The 22,078-nt window shown below is 48.3% G+C and overlaps 1 protein-coding gene and 1 non-coding gene across 3 annotated transcripts in view; both read left to right on the top strand.

Moving 5' to 3' along the window:
• Window positions 1-22,078, top strand: part of Vps35l (VPS35 endosomal protein sorting factor like) — a 103,293-nt gene that overhangs the window by 79,910 nt on the left and 1,305 nt on the right. For both annotated transcript variants that reach the window (XM_021192584.2, XM_029546221.1), the window contains exons 27-29: window positions 7,820-7,959; window positions 16,317-16,482; window positions 20,165-20,283. In XM_021192584.2, the coding sequence (XP_021048243.1) occupies window positions 7,820-7,959; window positions 16,317-16,482; window positions 20,165-20,283 (425 nt within the window). The remainder of the gene's footprint in view (window positions 1-7,819; window positions 7,960-16,316; window positions 16,483-20,164; window positions 20,284-22,078) is intronic.
• Window positions 15,220-15,331, top strand: LOC115062889. The gene has a single exon (XR_003842797.1). It is a non-coding gene; the product is annotated as a small nucleolar RNA SNORA24 (small nucleolar RNA).

The raw sequence follows: 22,078 nt of genomic DNA on the forward strand, positions 1-22,078 counted from the left end.
GGTTTCTCTGTGTAGCCCTGACTGTCCTGGAACTCACTCTGTAGAACTCAGAAATCTGCCTGCCTCTGCCTCCCAAGTGCTGGGATTAAAGGCGTGCGCCACCACGCCCGGCCGTTCCCTTCCTTTAACTTTCACTTTTTTCAGTGTACTTTTAAAAAATGTCAGTGCTGGAGCTTAGTTCACATGCTCTGTCTCTGGTAAGCCGTCCTCAGTTCCCGCCCTCCGCCCTCTGAAGATGACAAAGCAAGACCAGCTCAGTCCTCAGCTGTCTTTGACCCTCACCCTCTCTTATTGCTTCCCAACCATTGTTACTAACTAGAAAGTAGGCCATTGCTGCCCTGCCTCGTCAAGCCATGAGGCCTTACTCTCAGTGTGCTGTGGTAGCAGGGCTTCTGGCATAGTGTCTACCTCACCCGTGTCCTGAAGGTGTATCACAGATGAGTGGGAACCACATGAGAACAGGAGTTGATGGTTCTTTTTCATAGAATCGCAGGCTGGCCTCATACTCACTTGGTAACTGAGGATGTCCTTGAACTTCTGACCCTCCTGCCTTCCCAGTGCTGAGAGGTAGGCAGAGGCTGCCACACCCAATTCATGAGGTGCTAGGGATGGAGCTAGGGACTTGGGTTTGCCTGGGATCACTCTACCAGCCTAACTGCTTCTCTAGCCCCAAACTGTAAGACAGTGATAGAAGAGCCAGGCACGATAGCCCATGCCTGTGACCCCAGAACTTCAGAAGCTGAGGCCTGAGGGAATCCTGGTTCAGGCCAGCCTGGGCCGCAGAATAAACCCCACTGAGAAAGGACAGTAAAGACCAATGGCGGCAAACAACTACAGTGTACTTACATATAATAAATAAATCTTTAAAAAAAAAAGAAGGCACAGCCTTCTGGGTGCTTTGCTGGGAGGACAGAAAGTCCCTACCCCTGCCCCGTCCCACACATATGAGGTAACTTGTGGGCCGAGCTCAGTGCAGAGCTCTAGACACTCTTGAAATGAGAGGGAGAGTGTAGATTGACACCCTTTGGAATGTTGGTTTGGTGATGATGAAATTGGAAATAATTTGTATGTCTCCAACGGACCTCCACATTAAATATTGATGTCCAACGTGAACGGAAAGGGCATGTAGCCGAATCCGTGTGGCGAAGACAAGGTTGTATTAAGCTGTCAGTGGTAACAATTAAGCCATAATGAATATGCCACTTAAATGTCTCTAGACATTTGTACTTGTGTAAAGCTCGCTCCGTTTTGGCATCATTGAAACAGTGGCCCTCATGTCCTCAAACATAATCGCTTTAAGAACAGAGTCTGTTGCAGAGGCACATGTGGACAGTAACAGGATTAAACCTCAGTGGCCGGCTGGACCCCGGACCCTGTGGCCTTGCCAAAGGCATCTTCATGTCCTGGTTGCAACATATCCAGTTTTCAGGACCTGGTACGTGCTCGTGCGTGTGCATGTGCGTGTGCATGTGCGTGTGCATGTGCGTGTGCGTGTGTGTGTAAGTACATGTTTGTGTCTGTGAGTGTGTCAATGCACCTATGTATATTCTTGCATGTGGAGTCCTAGGTCAGTAGCAGGTTTTGTTCCTCTGGAGCCATCACCTTACTTTTTTGAGGCAGGATCTCACTAGCCTGGAATTCATTGATTCTGCTATAGTGGCTGCAGTAAGCCCTTTAAGGGGGGGGGGGGCTGTGTCCTATATCAGATATCCTGCATATCAGATAGTTACATTACAGTAATAACAGCAGCAAAATTACAGTTATGAAGTAGCAACACACTTTTTTTTTTTCAAGACAGGATTTCTCTATATAGTAACCTTGGCTGTGCTAAAACTTGCTCTGAAGTTTAGGCTGGCCTTGAACTCACAGAGAGCCACCTGCCTCTGTCTCTGAGTGCTGGGATTAAGGGCACTTACAACTACAACCAGCAGCAACAACAACAAAAATTAAGGTGTGTGTAGGGGGGGTCACCACAACATGAGGAACTGTGTACTAAAGGGTCCCAGCCTTAGGAAGGTTGAGACCCATTGTCTTAGAACATGAAATCCTATTGTTTAGACAGATTTCAGAGATGGGCACAAAACAGAAAGTGGATTTCTGAGGCAGATGTGCTTATGACAGCAGGGACCCAGGATAATTGTTTCCTGAGGCAGGTTCTCATGGATCATAGGCTGGCCTTGAACTTACCACGAAGCCAAGGAGGACCAGGGAGAGGAAGCATGGGAAGGGAAGTGGGGATTGGAGCAGCAGCAAATGTCTGGAGACTCGCTGTGGGTCAAGTGCCATGCTGAGGTGCAGGGTGTACCCTTTCTGTTTTCTCCTTTTTGAGGGCGAGTTATGGCAGGGACCCAGGGTCTTATGTATTCTAAACTAGCCTCAGATTAGGCAGGTAGCCTGAGATGAACTTCTGATAACTACTTGTCAACTCAGAAATCCGCCTGCCTCTGCCTCCCAAGTGCTGGGATTAAAGGCGTGCGCCACCACGTCTGGCTACCATGCTTGTTTTATGCAGTGCTGGGAGATTGAGCCTACAGCATCTTGCATGCCAGGTAAACACTCCATCAATTGAGACATGCTGCCCCAGCCCCAGGAGAGCATTCTTTTTTTTTTTTTTTTTTTTTAAAGATTTATTTATTATTATACATAAGTACACTGTAGCTGACTTCAGATGTACCAGAAGAGGGCATCAGATCTCATTGCCGGTGGTTGTGAGCCACCATGTGGTGGCTGGGATTTGAACTCAGGACTTTCAGAAGAGCAGTCAGTGCTCTTACCTGCTGAGCCATGCCGCCACAGCCCAAGAGAACATTCTTTATGAAGGAGAATCTGGTTCTTCCTCTCTTTGTTCATCTTTCTCTTTTTAAAAACACACACACAGTATGTTTTCTCTTCTGCGGCTTTTATAGCTATAGAATAAAGTGTTCTGTGGTATTAAATATTAGCTGGGTGCAGTGACTCACACCTGTATCCCCAGCAGGTGGAGGCTGAGACAGGAGGATAGCTTTAGCCTAGGAGTTTGGATCCAGTCCAGTCTGGTCAACATAGTGAAGGCTCCCATCTGTTAAAAATTTTAAAAGTTACAGTTTTGTGTTTTGTTGTTGCTGATGTTTTGTCTTTAAACAGGAAATTTGATGTTGACAGGGTCATTTCAGCTCTAGACTGAAGAAAACCTGTTTTCACTTGCAGACTTTTTTTTTTAAACTTGAGTTTTGTTTACTAAGCTGACATGGGGAAGTCTCCAGACATCTTCTGTATGGGGTGCGGTGCGCCTTCTGGGAATGGAGTAAGAATTTGCCTTGGAACATGTGTGCCTAGCCCTTAAATAACTGAGTTCCTCCTTTATATAGGAACTGGGTGTGGTGAGTGGGAGGAGCCAAGGACAAAGCTGCTGCCACTTTAATGGGTAATAATAATAGACATTGTGTGGACCACTCAGCAGCACACACATACACAGGAAGATAGTGACGATTCTCCCAAGTCACGTGGGCACCGTGTCTCTGCAGGAGACAGCCGGACGTGGTGGAGTCCTGGCACCTGCCTCTGGGAAACGGGATAATGTCAGGGGTAGTTTTGGTTCTTTTGTCTTTTTTATTGTGGTCAAGTATACATAACATAAAACATAATTTGAAAAATTTGGGCTAGATTTTCTTATATATTTAGGTTTTTCTTTATTTTTGATAATTTCATGCTCCTATTTTCCCCTCCAACCTGAACCTCCTTCCAAGTTCATATGTTTGTCTGTTTGATTGTGTATTGGTGATTGCTGAGTTGAGGTAGAACTACCCGTATGTACATGAACGTGGGTGCTCACTGGAGCACGGGGAACCGCTCCTCGCAGCTATCAGATGCCAGTAGCATCTCGGCGAAGCTCGGGGCCTGGAGATTCTATGCTGGGCTCTTGGCTCTCTTGTCTTATGAAGGTCTCAGGCAGATAGCACAGCTGTTGTGAGTTTCAGTGTGACGGACAGCCATGTCTTGTCCAGAAAACAGCATCTCCCAGTGACTTTCCCCATCTTCTGGCTCTTGTGTTCTTCCTCCAGGCCTTGGTGGTGGTGGTAGCGGTTCATATAGGTGTTTTATTGAGGCTGAGTGCTCGGCTCCTTTTAGCACTAACCAGCTATGCATCTTTCCACTGACTGTTGCCCACTGCCACACAGAAGCTTCCCTGACCAGATAAGCAGGTCTTTGGGCAGAAAGACAAATAATTAGAAGGCAACCTGACAGCAGAATCATTTAAGAAAGTAAGAATAGCAGATTCTACCGTAGGGTCTGAGACCTCCCCTGCCATGGGCTTGTGTCCAGGATTGTAGGAGACATGAAACTCTTTCCTGTGCAAAGTCCTCATGTGTAAATTTTATTTTATTTATTTTTATTGTATAATTGCAGTGTGTGTGTGTGTGTGTGTGTGTGTGTGTGTGTGTGTACTGTCTTTGTACCATTACATGAATCTCAGGAATGGAGCTCAGGACATTAGGCATGCACAGCAAGTGTTTTTGTACACTGAGTCAACTCACTAGCCTGAACACATATTTTAAATGTACAGTGCAGTGACGTTAAAACCATTCATAGTGTTGTCCAATAACATCAGGGTCTGGGCCAGGTGTTTCCAGATTCTTGGCATTTTATTTGAGAAGAATTAAGGGAGACTCAGTTTTCTGTAAGGGTGAGGCCACTGGTGGGTTGACCACCCCCCAACTCCAGTGAAGGCCATGTATACAAGAGTATCCAGGCAGCCCCAATTGTATTTGATGGGTTCAAAAACCAAAGAGGACACAAAGCTGGGTGGATGGGGGACAGGGAGAGATGGATCTTGGAGAAGTTGGGGAGTAGATGAATATGATCAAAATACCTTGGATGAAATTCTCAAAAAACATTAATAAAAATGGGGGAAAAAGAATAAAGGTACACAGATTACAGAGCAGCAAGAACACTGTCTAAAATGATAGTACAGTTTAGAGAGATGGCTCAGTGGTTAAGAACATTGACTGCTCTTCCAGAGGTCCTGAGTTCAATTCCCAGCAACCACATGGCGGCTCACAACCACCTGTAATGGGATCTGATGCCCTCTTCTGGTGTGTCTGAAGTCAGCTACAGTGTACTCACATATATAAAATGATAGCACAGAATGGAGGGAATACACTGTCAAGACTGACAGGAAGCTGTATGGATACTCAGTGACACAGGCTGCTGTTTGGTGCCTCCTTTTATTGGACTCAGGAGGAGGAGTGTGGTTGTTTAGGAACTAGTTTTTTGGGTTGTTCTCTATTTTGAACAAAAAATTATGCTATATGACCATTCTCCACTGCATGTCTCCCTTCCCACCCACGATGAACCTGACTTTAATCATTTGCATGCCGAGTTATGCATAGATTTAGGGTGGTAAATGGGATTTCCTGTGGGAGTTCACTTTGAGGACACAGGTGGCCTTATCGCATATGTACAGCTTAAAACTAGCTCAGGCCAGATCCACCTTTCTGCTCTCCCACCTGGACATAATTAGAGTAAGGTTGAAAGAGCTCTCCCTAAGTCCTTAAGGGGAAGAGAAACCTCTGCATTGTCAGAGTAAGGCGTACATGCAGGAGGGGCTCGAGGCTGCAGCTGGCTGCTGCTAGGTGCATCATTTGGAGAGATGTGTGGGCTGCCAGATGCATTAGTAGAAGAGGGGTTGGTTTGTGCAGAGGCCAAAGCAGATGGAGTCCCAGGTAGGTAAGCTGTTCCCTCCTGTGCTGGCCTGCCTTGGTATGGGATTGCCGGGAGAAATGACACACTGAAAACCTTAGACACCCGGCCCTAGCAGAGCAGCTGAAAGGCTCTGCCTTTCTCTAAAGGGAAATAGTGTGCATTAGAGACTTAGAAGATGAAGCAGGCTGAATTCGAAAGTCCCTTCCTTTTTCTAGCCCATACTACCTCTGTCCTCAACACAATTAAGGTCAGCTGCTCCCTTAATTCTAGATCAGAACATGGAACAGGCTCCTGTGTAGTAGTGCTAATTAGTAGCAGTGCTAATTAATTAGCTCATGGGTCCCTTGGCCACTTTTATGACATCAGCTCTTGCTCTCCTCCGTCTTCCCCCCTGAATATTCCCAGGGCCCACCAGAGTGCCCTGTGCTGCTGCAGCCGCTGCCACTACTGCTTAGTACCTTGGTTAGTTAGGGGATGTGGGCACCAGCCTGGAAGGGAAGCTTCCAGAGCTCAGCTGCCTCACAGGAGGCTCCACGATGAGCCTCTTCATGCTGTGTTTCCTTGAAAAAAGAAGTTAAGTTAGCTGCCGCCCCCTCAAGTTCAGGCACAGGATTTTCTTGTTAACCACAGCCCTTTGTTCCTTGGGAGGCCAACATCTGCCATCAAGTGAGCCCCTCAGGCCTGCAGTTGGGGTTCCTGCTTTAACCCAGGATTCTGCACCCTGCTGCGTGTCGTTGGAAGTCATTTTCTGGTAAAAAGGTGACCTGGTCCGTGACCCCGTTTGATGTGGCCGAGCAGTGGAAGGGTTGATTTCTCAGGCCAGTGCTTGCCTTGAGGGTTTTTATCACGGTCAATACTTTGGCAGGTTCACAAAGAACTCCCCTCTCTACCTTCCCAGAGCTATGGTCCTCCCACTCCCTCCTCCTCTCCTTCCTTTCTCCCAGCTTTGGAAGTCCTCTTGCTTTACAGGTTATTTCATATCTCTTTTAATATCTCTACTTTTCTAATAATTTTCTGGAAATGTTACTTGGTTAGAACTCTAGAGCTTTGTGTGTGCTTTCATGCAGGTATGTGTGTGTTTGTGTGAGTGTATGTGCGCGTGCACACATAGATGTGCATTGCAAGCATTCATTCCTTTAGACAAGTCAGTGTGTGTTGGCTTATTTTTCCGGTGCAATATTCCTGAGTAGCCCAAGATGCCCTGCACCCCACAGCCCCACCTCGCCCTCTTGGGTGTGGGATTTCAGGTTTGCCCCACAGCATCTATCCTCCTGCCTCACCCGTTTGAGTATAGGGTTACAGGTTTGCGCCACAGTGCCTAGCTCAGTGGTTGTTTCTTTGTGCCACAAGAGAATCAGTTCAGACTTGAAGCAATAGCTCTGCCAGCCACTCAAGACCCTTCCACCTACACAGGAATGAACTGAGTCCCACCTCGCTTCACACCTCATTTCCCAGGTTTGAAATGGTCTTGGTGACAGGTCTTCCCTTACTTGTGGGCCTCAGGACTCATTCATTGATCCAAACCAGTGTGGGTCCTAGCTCAGGTCACTGTATGTATGTGTGTATGTGTGTGCACATGTGTGTGCATGTGCACCTGCTTTGGAGCATGTGTGTGGAAGTCAGAGGTTTATGACCTGTGTCATCTTTCACCGCTTGCTACCTTTATTTATTTATTTATTTGAGCTGGGGGCAATGAGCTCCCTGGGCCTGGAGTGCATCGATTGGCTAGACTGGCCATTCATCAGGCCCAGGGAGCCTCCTCTTTTTGCTTTCCTGGTACAGGGATTACAGACACACCCTGCTGTGCTCTGCTTCTGTGTAGGTACAGGACATCCATACTCCAGCCCTTGTTCTCGTTCAGCAGATGCGGCATGGGTTCTGCTATCTCCTCAGTCCATTTCTTTAGACCGTCCATAAAAGCCTCCCCTCTGTTTTAGTTCTTCAGTCTAAGCCTGGTTAGCTAAAGTGTTTCCTGGTTGCTCTAGTCAACGGCAGTTCCTTATCCATGGTGGTTTGCAGAACCTTCTGCTGGGCTTCCTGACTAAACTGACTCCTCAGGTTGTCTGATCCCCAGTAGGCTAAGGAAGGCTCTAGCCTTGAACTTTCTGGAACGCTTATCCCTACTCTTGTCTTGCAGCTGATGCTTTCTTCAAAGCCGCCATCAGCCTTGTTCCCGAAGTCCCAAAGACGATAAGCATCGACGGGAAGCTGCGGCCATCGGAGCCCTTCCTCCTGGAATTCCTGTGCAATTTCTTCTCTACCTTGTTGATCGTGCCGGTATGTTCCCAGGAGCAACAGGTGGTTTTCACTCACCATGCCTCTGCCTCCCAAGTACACTCAGCCTTTAGTATTTTATCTCACGTATGTGTTTGCCAGCATGTATCTGTGTCCTGCATGTGCCTGATGCCTACAGAGGCCAGAAGAAGGTGTCATACACTCTGGAACTGGAATCACAGACAGTTATGAACTACCTTATAGGGCTGGGAACTGAACTTGGGTCCATCTGCAAGAGCAGCCAGTGCTCTTAACTGAGTTATTTCCAACCAGGTGTGTCTTTTAGCTGATTCAAGATCCGATAAGTTGACAACCAAGATTAACCAATGATGTAACCCTTACATCATCTAATTGGGATCATGGTTTCAGCTTGTGTATCTGGGTTGGGAGAGGTACTAACATTCAGTGCTCTGTACTTTACACTGCCAAGGCAAGGATGTAGTGACCTTGGACCATGATGGTGACAGTGGGCACCAGCTCTTTCTCCCCTTGGCTCTGCAGGTTTGGGAGTTACTTATGTGTGTGTCCTGTCCACAAAATGAGGGTGATCTTGTGCCAGCTCCTGGTGTTCTGGAAAGGATTGGGTGAGGGCACAGAGTGTACCCACACAGGGAAGCAAGCTCTTAGGTGGCAGGGTTCTTTGGAACTGGAAGCAGTAGACACTGGCTCCTTGTGATTGTGAGAGATGAGCAGTCATTCCTGGGACCCTTTGGGGATTGGGGTCCTGCAGTAGGATTCCTGGAGTCTTCCCATAGCGGGGATTCTCAGCCTGGTCTTGGACCTGCTTCCTGACACCAGTTTGAAGAAACGAAATGGCATCTCTGTTTTCCCAAGTGTCTGAGTACATTTACCTTTCACCTGATTGTGAGCTGCATGAAGAGAGCCTTGGTGGTCATGGCAATCGTTGGGGCTTTGTCACCGAGAGACATGAGCAGGCATTCTGTTACTACAGTTCTGGTACAAAGGCTGTTTCTTTTTCTTTTCTTTGTTGTTCCCGTCCACCTGCCCCTTCTCGCTTCCCTCTTCTTTCCCCTTCCCTTCCCATTTGTCTCATCCCATGTTTTGTGAGCAGTCTTTTGTTTTTTGTTTTTTGGTTTTTTTTTTTTTTTTTGGTTTATTTTGTTTTTTCTTTTGAGAGTTTCACTATGTAAGTGAGGCCATATGGAACTCAAGCTTCTCTTACTGCAGTCCTCCTATGCAGCATGCTATCTTACTGTAGTCCTCCCATGCAGCATGCGGCCTTACTGCAGTCCTCCCATGCGACATTCTGCCTTACTGCAGTCCTCCCATGCAGCGTGCTGCCTTACTGCAGTCCTCCCATGCAACATGCTACTTTGTCTTCTCCACCAACACACGCAGCTCCCACCTTGCTTCTGAAAGAGAGTTCAGGCTGCTGCTCTTCTCCTTTCCTTAGAAAGCACCATGGTAACTGCCTGAGGAGAGTCCTTAAGTTTTCACAAAAGCATTGGGAAAGTAGCTGCAGGATTGCATTGCTATGACCATGTTCCCTTGAATCCTCGGGTGTCTTCTTTGCTGATTTACAAATAACAGCCCCAGGATTCTACAGGCTTCACCTGGCAAAAACAAAACCAAAAACTGCAAAGCAAGTATCAAAACAATATCCCAGAAACCCTTCCTTGAGCCGGCTGATGCATCAGGGTTGCCCTATTAAATGCACATTCCTGGAGTTCACCCTTGGATGTCTCTCTCAGGAGGTTCAAACTGGCCCCTTGGAGGTTACTGCCCTCAGTGGTTCAGGAGGGGCCACTCCCAGGACTAGACCTGGAGAAGTGTCATGCCAAGTTTGGGCTGTGCAGTGACTCAGCACTTGCTGGGTCCCAGGTTTCTTTAGGGGTGATGAAATACTCTTCAGTCGATTGTGGTGACAGCCACACAACTCTGGATGCAGGAACAGACATTGAATTGTGCACCCTGAATGGGCGTATTGTTCCCTGTGCGGATTATGTATCTCCATCAAGCTGAGAAAACAAAAAAATGACTCAGCAGTGGGCTCTCTCTGTTCAGATTCCAAGTTCTCAGAGGGGAGCTAGGAGGCCCAGCCACAGACCTGCTCTGGGGGAGGCTTTGATTGTCCTTTGTGGTAGACAGCATCCTGATGAGGGGGCTGTAGGTCAAGTGGCAGAGCTGCAGGGACTCCCAGAGTCCCTTCCCTGGACACCTGATCACCATGCTCTGCGGTCAGTGCCTCCTGTCTGGTTGACCTGGTTGTTTGTCCTGTAAGTAGAGCCTAGGAAAAGCCCAAGTTTCTTTCTTTCTTTCTTTCTTTCTTTCTTTCTTTCTTTCTTTCTTTCTTTCTTTCTTTCTTTCTTTCTTTCTTGTTTGTTTGTTTGTTTGTTTGTTTGTTTTTCAAGACAGGGTTTCTCTGTATAGCCCTGGCTGTCTTGGAACTCACTTTGTAGACCAGGCTGGCCTCGAATTCAGAAATCCGCCTGCCTCTGCCTCCCTAGTGCTGGGATTAAAGTTGTGTGCCACCACGCCCGGCCCAAGTTTCTAATGAAGCATTTGATGTTGATTGTTGTGTGGTGATTTGTGGAGGTGCCTTACCACCTGCACACAAGCTTCCCACATGCTGAAAGCAACCAGGGTCTCTTTGAAAGCCGCCTCCTCAGAGTCTCAAACTTGGGTTTAGTCCTGACCCTGTGACCTTGAGATCTGGAACTTGGGAGATGTTTTTTTTGTTGTTGTTGTTGTTGTTTGTTTGTTTGTTTTTTGGTTTTTTGAGACAGGGTTTCTCTGTATAGCCCTGGCTGTCCTGGAACTCACTTTGTAGACCAGGATGGCCTCGAACTCAGAAATCTACCTGCCTCTGCCTCCCGAGTGCTGGGATTGAAGGTGTGTGCCACCACGCCCGGCTTTGGAGATGGTTTTGTAATTCCTCCAAATCAAAGGACTGCCTTGTGGGTTGAATGAAATTATACTTAAGAATGAAAGCATGCTGTGAGCCAGAGTCTTCCTCCCTGGTGTTACACGTTGGTGACCAGAGGACAGAATCCAGCCTGCTGCTGCACTTGCTTCCTCTGGGACGATTGAAAGTGCTTGGAGTTTTCTACAAAAAAATAGTTAAAGCAAACACAGGTTTGTGGCTTCCTTGAGGACTCGGCTCCTGCCATTCATGCTGGTGTTTTACAGTCTGTTCAGATAGCTGCCCCAAGCATGCCAGGGTGTGCATCCTCCATTCCAGATGCCAACCTAGCACAGAGGCATCGAGAAAACCTTGTGCTATGAGTAGGGCTTTGTTGCTTTTCCTGGTGTCAAAGACTGCACTTTGGTGAGATCCAGGCAATGAAGAGCAACTGCAGTCTGAGGACTGAGGGTGCATGTGGAGGTCAGAGGTCAGAGGTCAACATCAGTATCTTCCTTGTTTCTCTTCCTTGTCGTGGCTGGAGTTCACCGGTTAGGAGAGAACGGCTGGCCAGCAAGCCTAGGGATCTGCCTGTCTCATCCCCAGCACTGTACAGGTGGAGGTGCCCGTTGTTCATGGCTTTTCTGTAGATGTTGGTTCTGTAACTCGGGGCCGCGTGCTTGTGTAACAAACACCTTACCTGCTGAGCTATCTCCCCATTTTGGTCCCAGGAACATGCATTTATTTAGTGCTGTGCCAAAGCCCTTCATGGGCACTTACATAGCCTCTGAGAATCCTCCCTGAACTCTGTAAGGTAGGAATCAATGAATCTGTTTCGCTTAAAGGGACACCTAGACCTGAAAAGGCTGCGCCTGGGGCTGTGCAGGTCATTGGCAGCAGAGCAGGATTTGTCTCCTCCAGGGTCCTTCACACGTGACGTGAGCCCAGAGAGTCTGCCGTGCTCTGTTCACTCAGGACCACCAGGGCTTAGCAGCTCTTCAGCCCTCCTCAGGAGGGGTAGCGTAAGGACAGAGACCCCTCTCACCTACTAGTTTACATTCTGCTTTCAGTGGCCAGCATCCAACCTCTGTCTACTGTATTAAATAGAAAGTTCCAGAAATGCATATGTTTTCAACTCTGTGCCTTTCTGCATAGTGTGATGACATGTCACCACATATGAGATGCGAGTCTTTGTGCAATGGGTCTGCCCTGTGTGTGCTGCCTGCTTTTATCACTCTCAGATCACCTGTCTGTCAGTGAGTGCACACTGCTTTTACCTCAGTGCCCGAAGCACGGGAATAGTGATGTTACTGTGTGGGCATCTGCTATTCTACCTTTTAAATGTGTGTGCGTGAGAGTGTGTGTGTGTGGTGTGTGATGTGTATGGTGTGTGTGAGTGTGAGTGTGTGTGTGTGTGTGTGTGTGTGTGTGTGATCAGATGAGCCACAGCACCATGATGGGATTTTTGCATGTAAAAGCTCCCCCTCCCTTGTTTACCTTGTTCAGACTGGCTCCCTCTCCTGTGACAGCTTTGCGTGTGTTTTTGTGTGTGTTGGGAGGAGGGTTACTGTTTGAGAGTTTGATTTTACTGTTATAGCAACATGAAACATGAGCTCTACTCTTAAGTAAGCTTAGGAAGGGCTGTACAGTCACTGACCTTACATATAATGGTGTCCAGGAGATCTTGGGTGTGTTTTGTTTGCTTAATTGAAGTTTAGGCTTGTTGGCCCCTAACTCCCCATTCTTCTTCCCACCCTTTGTAATAGCTATTCACCACTAATTAGACAGTTTTAGATTTCTCTAAATGAACTCAGGCAGTGCTTGTACTTATGCCTGGTCTGTTTCGCTTAGCCTGAGTTCTCACGCTTCATTCATTTTGTCACGTCCTACAGACTTTACTGTTGAAGGTTCCCCACCTTCCGCTGTGTGCATAGACAGACTTTACAGTGCTGTGTGCATAGACCTCCTTTTCCTATGCATTCATCTGCAGAAACAGTAGGTGGTTCCCACACCTTGGCCTTTATAACAGTATTGCCATATCATCTAGGTATGCTAGTCTCTCCTCCAGAACCTGGATGGACACCCAGGCAGTACTGGTAGTTCATGTAGTAGCTAAAGCAAGCCGAGTGTCTGAGGGTACTCATGGGCCCAGGTATTATATGGGGCTCAAGAGAGGAGTTCAGGGATACAGAGTGGGTGGCTCTCAGCTTTGATTGACAGGCTTGGATTGTGTAAGTTTTTGCTCATGTGCATATCCCTCTCCAGAGTGCATCATATTTTAATCATATGCATATTTGACATGTATGGTCAAAGAGAGTAAATAGAACATTATCCCTAAAAGTTCACTTATGCCTAAAAGTTTGTCTTACTTTGCATGCAACTAAGGAAGTTTGGGCTTGATGGTTCTCTACCTTTAATACCTTGATAGAAACTGTTCACAAAGGGTGGGGGTTTGATGGTTTTCAGTGGAGAAGAGATTGATTGATTTCATTGTTTGGAGTGGGGTGTACGCGGTGTTCTAGGCTACCAGCAGGGTTGCTAAGTGTGTTGTTAGGAGGGGAGTATGTATAGTCCTAGCAGGGTTGCTAAGTGTGTTGTTAGGAGGGGAGTATGTATAGTCCTAGCAGGGTTGCTAAGTGTGTTGTTGGGGGTGTGTGTATAGTCCCTGCTAAGTTAGTCCCTATGCCTCACTGCTGTCTGTAGATGCTTTCCCCATACATTGGGACAGACGTCTCATTAGCATCCTTTGACAGGATAAATAAGGTAGACCTGGCACAGCAAGCTCAGCGTTGTGGCTTCAGAGTCCTAAGTTTGCATTGGGATCTGTAGGACTAGAAATGCTGGGACCGCTCTCTGATCGCTGGGCTGCAGTGGGGATACAATTTCTTGTCCTCATTAAAAGCAGCTACCGAGACAGCAAGACGTCCACTGTCCGCTTCACCCTTTCTTCTCCTTCATCCTACCTAGTCCATGACCTAATCTGGGAATTGAGGAAGTGCCCCCTAAGAGGAAGTCAGGCTTAATATCAAACACAATAAACTCCATCTGTAAGAAGTGCCTGCCAGGCACTACAGGGACATCTTAGTGCCTCATTTGTGAGGGTTGGGTACTTTTGTGGTTTTAGGAGTTGCTGGGACATATACACACGCACGCATAAATGCAAATGCGAGAGCGAAAGCACACTCATGTACACACACACTCAGGAGTCACCAAGGAGGAGTCCAGGTCACTCCTGGTTGACTTTGTGAGGACGGTGGGAGGTTCTACCTGAAGAGCAAAGGCAAGATGAGCTCCCAGGTGGTTAGAGAAGCCATGCCCAAGAAGGTATCTTTCAGCTGAGATTAGAAGGAAAATGAGCTCTTGGTGCAATGTGAGAGGAGAAGGCTTCAAGGCAGGAAACACCGCGTAAATGCGGGCCTAAAGGGAGGATAAGGTGCTGTGCACACCAGATCCACTGGGATTTATGAGGCCATGCAAACCTGCCCTGGGAAGTGAGGAGACACAGGCACCTGCTCTGACAGCCTCCTGTCTGCTGGGGCTGTCTCTCCTCTGTCTCACCTTCCCATCCCAAGGCCCTTCTGTCCTGCAATGCTCCCAGCCCATTGGTGTTCTGGCTCCTTTGTATCCAGCTCTTGCTTACATTCTTTTAACCATACATCCTTCTGAAGAGCCAGCTAGCAGTTCATAAATATGCACTCAAAACATTGCACTCAAAGCATTGCACATTACTGAAGTGGATAGTAATCCACAGAGAGGTGAGGGGTCAGCAGCCAGTAAGTGACCCCGCCAGGACTCGCATGCGCTGTTGCCCTCTTTGGTGCAGCACCACGGACATAATCAGTCACCTTTTTGGTTATGAGCGGAAACCTGCAGAAGTGCTTACCCCAAACCATTCCTCGAATTCCGTTGCCCATGGCCCCACCTCTCTGAAAGTGTGTTCATTGTTCTCCCACAGGGTGGGAACATGAGAGCTAAAATATTCAGACCGTGATCCATTCCCAAGGCTGATCCTTAAATTAAAAAAATGTATTTTAGTATCCACATAGCCGAACCAAATAGCCTAGTTAGAAACAGCTGCAAGCAGAGGAAGGCAGCGGTGAGCTGCAGCTGGGACCGACTAGCAGGCAGCCTCGCCTGGGTGGGTCAGATGTACACAGCTCATGTTGTTTGGGTGTCTGAGCATCCTGCATCCTCTTGCTGATACAAGAAATACAAAAAGGGCTTTCTGAGCCAGTGAGATGGCTCAGCAGGTAATGGTACCTGCCACCAAGCCTGAGGACTAGAATTCAATTCCTGTGTAGTAAGAGAGAGCCAACTCAACTCCCTAAAGTTGTCTTTTGATCTCCACATATGCCTTGGCATGACAGTGTATACACACACACACACACACACACACACAAATAAATGTAATTTTAAGGGAAACTGGCTTCCTAGCCATGGAAGAGGATGTTCTTGATTGGCAAAGCTGTCACCATTAGTTGATACTGGACTGGGACTTATACAGGCACATTCTTTACTGTTCAGCTGTGAAAGTGCCAGGTTATTTTGCACACTAACTAGCCAGTGCTAGGAGAGTGGCTTCTGGAGACTCGTCTGCCTTCCAGCCCATCCAGCCAACAGGAGACACAGCCTGCAGACCAGAGTGCCTGAGGAAAGCCATGCTCAGTGCCTGTCACCTCAGGATTGATCCCCAGCTATGCTTTGCCAGTGGCCATGCCCCTCCATGCAAGGCTGCATCTTGTGGCAGGCAGCCTCCAACTGCAGGTCTTCAGGTCTCAACAGTGCCCCTAACTGCACCTTATTCTCCCTGTTGCCTGGTTCCATGCTTCCCCCAGCTGTGCAAATAATCCTTCGGACCCAGTGCTGCGGCTGTGACCAGGGTCGGTGGGGCCAGCTGGGCATTTATTTCCTGCAAGTAAGGCCTCTCTTTCAGCAGGAACGCCACACCTTGGGAATGGCATTGAAGCTGCCCACCTTTTTGCATTGCAGCCCTTTTTAAGATTCTATGTAGTGTCTGAGAAACACACTTGGCTCTAACTTTGAGTGGTCCCTTGGATCTTCTCTCTTATAGAAGGAGCCCAGATCAGCCCTTGCTGTTGGTGCCCATCCTCGGGAGTGGGACTGTACTTAAAGTTGGTGCAGTGGCTTCTGCCATGTCATCTTCTGAGGACCCACAGTATCTTTTTGTCATTAGGCATATGTGACTTGCTTCTGCCACTGTGCATGGGAGATAAAGGAATAATCATGGAAGCACAGGGCATTGGGCTGACAGGTGATTGATTGCCTGTTGTTCCTTGGACCCAGGAGTGAGGCTGCTGCTCCTGTCTCCAGCCTGAAATCTCTGTGCTGTTTGCCTAGGCTCACGCTTGGCCTTGCTCTTACGAAGCAATGGGCACTGTAATGCGAGCGTCTGCTTAGGGAAGCACTCGGTCGGTCGGTGGGTGCCTTAGCCAATCTGCTAGGCTTACCTTGTCTTCTTTTTGTCCCTCTCCACCAGGATCATCCAGAACATGGAGTCCTATTTCTGGTTCGAGAACTTCTCAACGTGATCCAGGACTACACCTGGGAGGACAGTAGTGATGACAAAATCCGAATCTACACCTCTGTCCTGCACCTGCTGTCTGCCATGAGCCAGGACACCTATCTTTACCACATAGACAAAGGTAGCAGCAGCACGGCCAGCACTCAGCATGCCCCTATTTCACGGACAGCACAGGGGCCGTCTCACCATCTCTTGTGTTTGTACGCACATGAATTGCAGGGACGTTACTTGCGTGTGTGCCCGTAGAGGCCCAGCTTGGCACTGGGAGTCTTCCTTAATCACTCCTCACCTTATTTTGAAGGGAGGGCTTCTGACTGAATCTAGAGCTCACCCACTAATCTAGCTAATTTGATTGGCTAATGAGCTCCAAAGATTTGCCAGTCTGTGCAAGCCCACCACAACCTGCAGTGCAGCGTGATGGACACACCTGCTATGGATAGGTTTTACATAGGAGCTAGGGTTATAGGCTCAGGTCCTCATGTTTATGCAGCAAGCATGTAACAACCCCCCTTCCCCCCCACTGACCATGCCTGGAGGGACAGTGTGCGTGCACGCCTGCTCGGGGGCTGAAGAGTGCCATGTGCTGGGATTGCAGAAGTACCCTTGGATCAGTAGCAGATGAACATCATCACAGGCTGCCCTCACCCCAGTCCGGGTAGGCCTTGGCATGGGTTCTGTAGCCTGAGCTTCCGGGAGTGTGGGGGCCCACACAGTTCAGATGCTGGGAGGAAGGAGGCAATCTTGTTCTCCCACCTGCGCTGTCTGTTTTGTCCTTGGTGGCACTGGTTTGAGATAGCCTTCCTGTGAGATGTGAGATAGCCCTTACACACACCACCCTCTCACCCCCCTCCACCACTACTCCTTTTCTTTACTTTCTCTAGGTGATTAAGCCCTCAGAGCCTCAAATTGGTCACACAATCTCACCTGATTCCAGATAGCCAGGAGGATAGCATGTATGTAGGTCGTCCTCAGCTGCAATAAGTGTCTGAGGTCCAGCCTGGGCTACATGAAACCCATCTTAAAACAAACACAACCCGTGTTCAAGTCTTCTGTACCTCTGATGTTTTGTTTTTGTTTTTTAATCAAAACCTGGAGAGAATACGGGACTCTCTTGTCCTGAAAGCAGCAGCCATAGGGTGAACACAAAGCATTCTCAATGGTCCTTTCCTCTGTTTGATTATGCACAACTCTGTCCAGTCCTCTACCACAGTCAGTTCAAATTACAGTAGTATGGAGAATAAAGGAATATAGCTTTTAAAATTAGTTCCTGGGAAACTATAAATTAGGAGCTTCACATAGCTACATGACCCTGCTGTGTGTAGGGAGGGGCTCAACTCTGTGTACTTTTGATACGTGTGTGTATGTGTATGTGTGTGTGGGGGGGTATATGCATATATGTGTGGAGGACAGAGATTGATGTCAAGTGTCTTTATACTGTCCAGTTGTTTTTGCGACAGAGGCTCTCACTGAACCTGGAGCTCACCAGGTATCTTGGCTGGCTGCTGGCCAGAGAGCTCTGGTGATCCACCTATTTCTGTCCCCTTGGACCTTTACTACGGTTAGGTTACCGACATGGACAACCACACCTAGCTTTCTCACATGGAGATTCAAATGTGGGTTTCATTCTTGCATAACTGACACTGAACTAATTGAGTCATTGTCTCAGCTCCTAAAGGGGGCTCCTCACAGAAACTTACTATGTAGACCAGGTTGGCCTGGAATTCACAGGTCCTGCCTTTGCCTCCCAAGAATGAGTAAAGATGTACACTACTATACCATCTTCCACAGAGTGGTTTCTTTAGAGTTCCAAGACCTGGCTTTCCTTGGTCTTGGAAAGTGTCTCTTGAACATCTTCTCACTTGTGTAGCCCACATCCAAGGACTGATTCTTTGCAGTCTCTGAGCATTTGTGGCATACCCCAGAATGGGACTGTCTCTCTCCACCCACTCCCTGCCCACTGAATCTGCAAGTGGACTCTTTTGTCTTTTGTTCTTCATTTGTACAACAGAATCAGATTGGAGGTCCTTCTGTGTTATGGGTTTTGTCTCCTCTGAACTGTGGGTGAGATGAGCTTCTCCCCAGGTGTTCTTAGAGATAGTAGTAACCCACGGGTGCAAGGAAATCCCAACTACATCCCAGCTGATAAACGGAGAACCCATTAACTTCCTCCCCAAAAGACTGGATTACTGCTGTGTACCCCACCCGCACTGCGGGGAATGGCCATTTGACTTATCAAATGGCACACACCTACTTCTTCCTGGCATCGATTCTTTCTTCTGTCGACTAGACACTTGACCTAACAACACTGTACCCAGCCATGGGGACATTCGTGTTGGGCATTGGGATGGAAGAAGTTACAGGGAGTAACCTTGTAATGGGAGTGGCCCTGTGAGCATGGAGGACAGGCACAGGCTCTGAAAGGCAGAAGCTGTGTTCGTGTTGGTGCAGGCTGCTGCTAGCCAGCCGAAGAGGAGGGGTAGGGAAGGCGGCTGAGTTGGTGAAGCACGAGCCACTCAAGCATGCTGACCTCTAGAATGCAGAGACAGGTGATCCCAGAGGCTACTGGCTGGCCAGCCTAGACTAACGAGTACTTTCTGTGCCACTGGGAGACCTTAGTGTATGTAAGTAAATAAGCAAGCAAGCTGGGCAGCTCCCGAGAAATGCATGTGGAGATGTGAGTGTAGCGTTAGAGCTCTGCCTGACATGTACATTCTAACCCCGAGCCCTGCACAAACAAAAACACACAACTCAAGTGTTCACAGTGGAGACCAGCTGAACTGCTCTGTGCCACATGCAGGGGATGACGCCAGTCACCATAGGGAGAGCCACAGAGCTGGCCCCTGATAAGAGGACAACTAAGATTGCCTGAGATTCGTCGCTGAAGTGAAAACCCAAACGACCACCACAGATTGCCCTGTCCAGCAGAGACCATGTTCTTCGAATGAGGGAGGGAAGAGGAAGCTGTACTCAAGCCATCCTTAGCTGAACCGGTCCTTCTCTAGGCTGTGGCTGTCACAGGAGGTTTGGGCCAAGCAGAGGCTTTGTTAAAGAGCTAGGTATGGTGGCTCATACCTGTACGTCTAGCACTCTGAGGCTGAGGCAGGAGGGTTGCTGTGAGTTCAAGAGCAGCCTGGGTTACAGAGTAATTTCCAGGCTAGCTTGAATAATAGAGAGATGCTGTCTTATGAGAGAGGAAGGAGACACTGTCAGGCCTAGAAGCGTTGGGAGCAATTGGACCGCGAACCATGATGGCAGGCATGAGTCAGAAAGTAGTTGACTGTTCCCAAAGCACTCATGCCACTGTTGGCTCTGATGGGCATCTCAGTCATTACTGTAGGTGTCAGGGTTCACATCTGGGTAGGAGTGTTGAATACTTGTCTTCCCTGGTAGTGTAAGTAGAACCTTCTAGAACTATAAAGCTAGCCAGTTGGTGTTAAGGATCCCAGGGCAGGTAGCTGGGTGCAATGGTAAGTGTGTAGGCTGCCTTCTGAGCCTCGGTTTCTCCACTCATTGAAGATGCACATGCCATCTCTTCCTAGTGCTGGTTGTGTGGCCCCTTCTATAATACAGAGAGCGTGCTTGTCACAGTACCTGGCAGATGTTGAGAGGGTCACTGTGATTATTGCTGTCCCTCCAGGCATGGTCAGTGGGGGGATTACTTCCACACTGCTGGCCTCGGGCCAGATGTTTTCTTAGTGAATCCCAAAGCGTGTGGGTCATCTTGGCCCATAAACCCTGCAGGCCTTCCTGCCATCTGCCACCTGCCAATCCATGTGACATGCTGCTCTTGTTTGTATACCCAGTTGACTCCAATGACAGCCTGTACGGGGGAGACTCCAAGTTCCTGGCTGAGAACAGCAAGCTGTGTGAGGCTGTGATGGCTCAGATCCTGGAGCACCTGAAAACCTTGGCCAAGGACGAGGTGGGTACCTGCCCTCTCCACCTCTCTACAAGCTCTGGAAGCTGCAAGGCAGGGCAGTTACAAAGTGGTCCATTGTGAAAGGGAAACAAATTGGAGTGAATTGTGGTTCCCGGTACTTTAGGCCCTTGGCCTTGGCTGTTCTCTGCCTCACAGCACTCCTTGACACCCAGTTTCAGCTCATCCAGCCTCTGGTACACATGATTCTGCTCTCAACTTGCAAGGTTTTTAGTTTGCTCTCTCTATATATTATATATCAATTAGAAACAAACAGAAAAGCTGGGCACAGTGGCATGTACCTATAATTCTAGCATTCAGAGGCTAAGACAGGATGGTCACTGATTGTCTTAAACAGTGGGCTGGGGATATAATTCATTGTTGCTAGCCTAGCATGCACAAAGCCCTGGTTTTAATCCCAGCACAGCATAAAACTGTGTGTGATCCCAGCATTTGTGATTGGAAGCAGGAAGGTCAGGAGTTCAAGGTGATGATGATCTTTCCTACACTGAGAGTTTGAGATCAGCGTAGACTACCTGAGGCTGAGGCTAGCCGGGTGTGGTGCTGCATGCCTTTAGTTCCAGTCCCAGCACTTGGGAGGCAGAGGCAGGCAGATCTCTATGAGTTCAAGGCCAGCCTGAGTTCTGGAATAGCCAGGGCTACAAAGAGAGACCCCGTCTCAATGAATGAATGAGAGGCCACAGAGATGGCTCAGCAGTTAAGCACTTGTCACTCTTCAAGAAGACCAGGGTTTGGTTCCTAGCACCCACATGGTGGCTTGTAACCATCCATTTCAGGGAATCCAGTACCTTGTGGTACACATACAAACACCTATTGAAAATATTCATATGTAAATAAAAGAAATATCTAAAAAACAAAGAAAGTATCGAGGGAGGGGGAACTGTGTAGAGAGCTGGCAGTGAGTGTATCCTGTTTCATAAGACCCCATTTCAGCTCCAGCAGATACCATGAGGGCCAAGCTGTCCAGCCTGCTGCCACCCAGGTGGAGGTCTGGTTCCTGCTGTTGGGAGCCCAGCACTTAAGTATCCCTGTTTGTCCCATACCCTCATCCTGGGAGCCATCCTGGTTCCAAAATTGTCAAAGACACATGAAGGATTCAGTTCTGCTTTACTTATGAGCTAGGAGAAATTGTTTGGGGGAGGGGGGATGGGACCTGTGCCAGGCCCCTAGAGCTTCCTGGAAATGACAGTTCTCACAGGAAAAGAGCTCCCCCACCCCATTAAAAACCTGTAGAGAACCTAGGGGGTGTGAGGCACTACCTGGCTTCCCTTGAACTCGGTGGTCCTTCTGTCTTTACTGTCTGCCAGTGTGCCTTCACACCCCGACACATACCAAGTAATGTCGTTTATAATCGGCTGTGGCACTGGAAACCCAAACTGGGTGTTTTATGATGAAATGTTAATGGGAAGTTTGATGGGGAAGGAAAAGCAGATGCCCACCTATAGACGTGGCTTTCTTTGTGGCCTTTCACCTGAGCAGTCACTGCAATACTGTTTCTTTTTCCCATTGTCTCTGCCATTCAAAGCTGGTCATGTATGGTTGAAAGGTTGTTTGGTGAGGTACCTCATAGGTCATCCCACAAAGCCAGATTCCAGAAAGGTCTTCACAGTGTCGGGAGGTTCTTTGTTCTTTGACTTTTGGAGATGGGGTCTTTCATAGCTCAGTCTGACTTCGAACTTCGCCAGGCTTAGAACCCCTGACCCTTCTGCCTCTCCCTCCTGAGGCTAGAGTTAGGTGTGCACTACCATTCCGTGCGAATGGTGTGTCTTGTAAACGCAGA

Source organism: Mus pahari, chromosome 1 (genome assembly GCF_900095145.1).
Source record: "Mus pahari chromosome 1, PAHARI_EIJ_v1.1, whole genome shotgun sequence".
Lineage (NCBI taxonomy): Eukaryota > Metazoa > Chordata > Mammalia > Rodentia > Muridae > Mus > Mus pahari.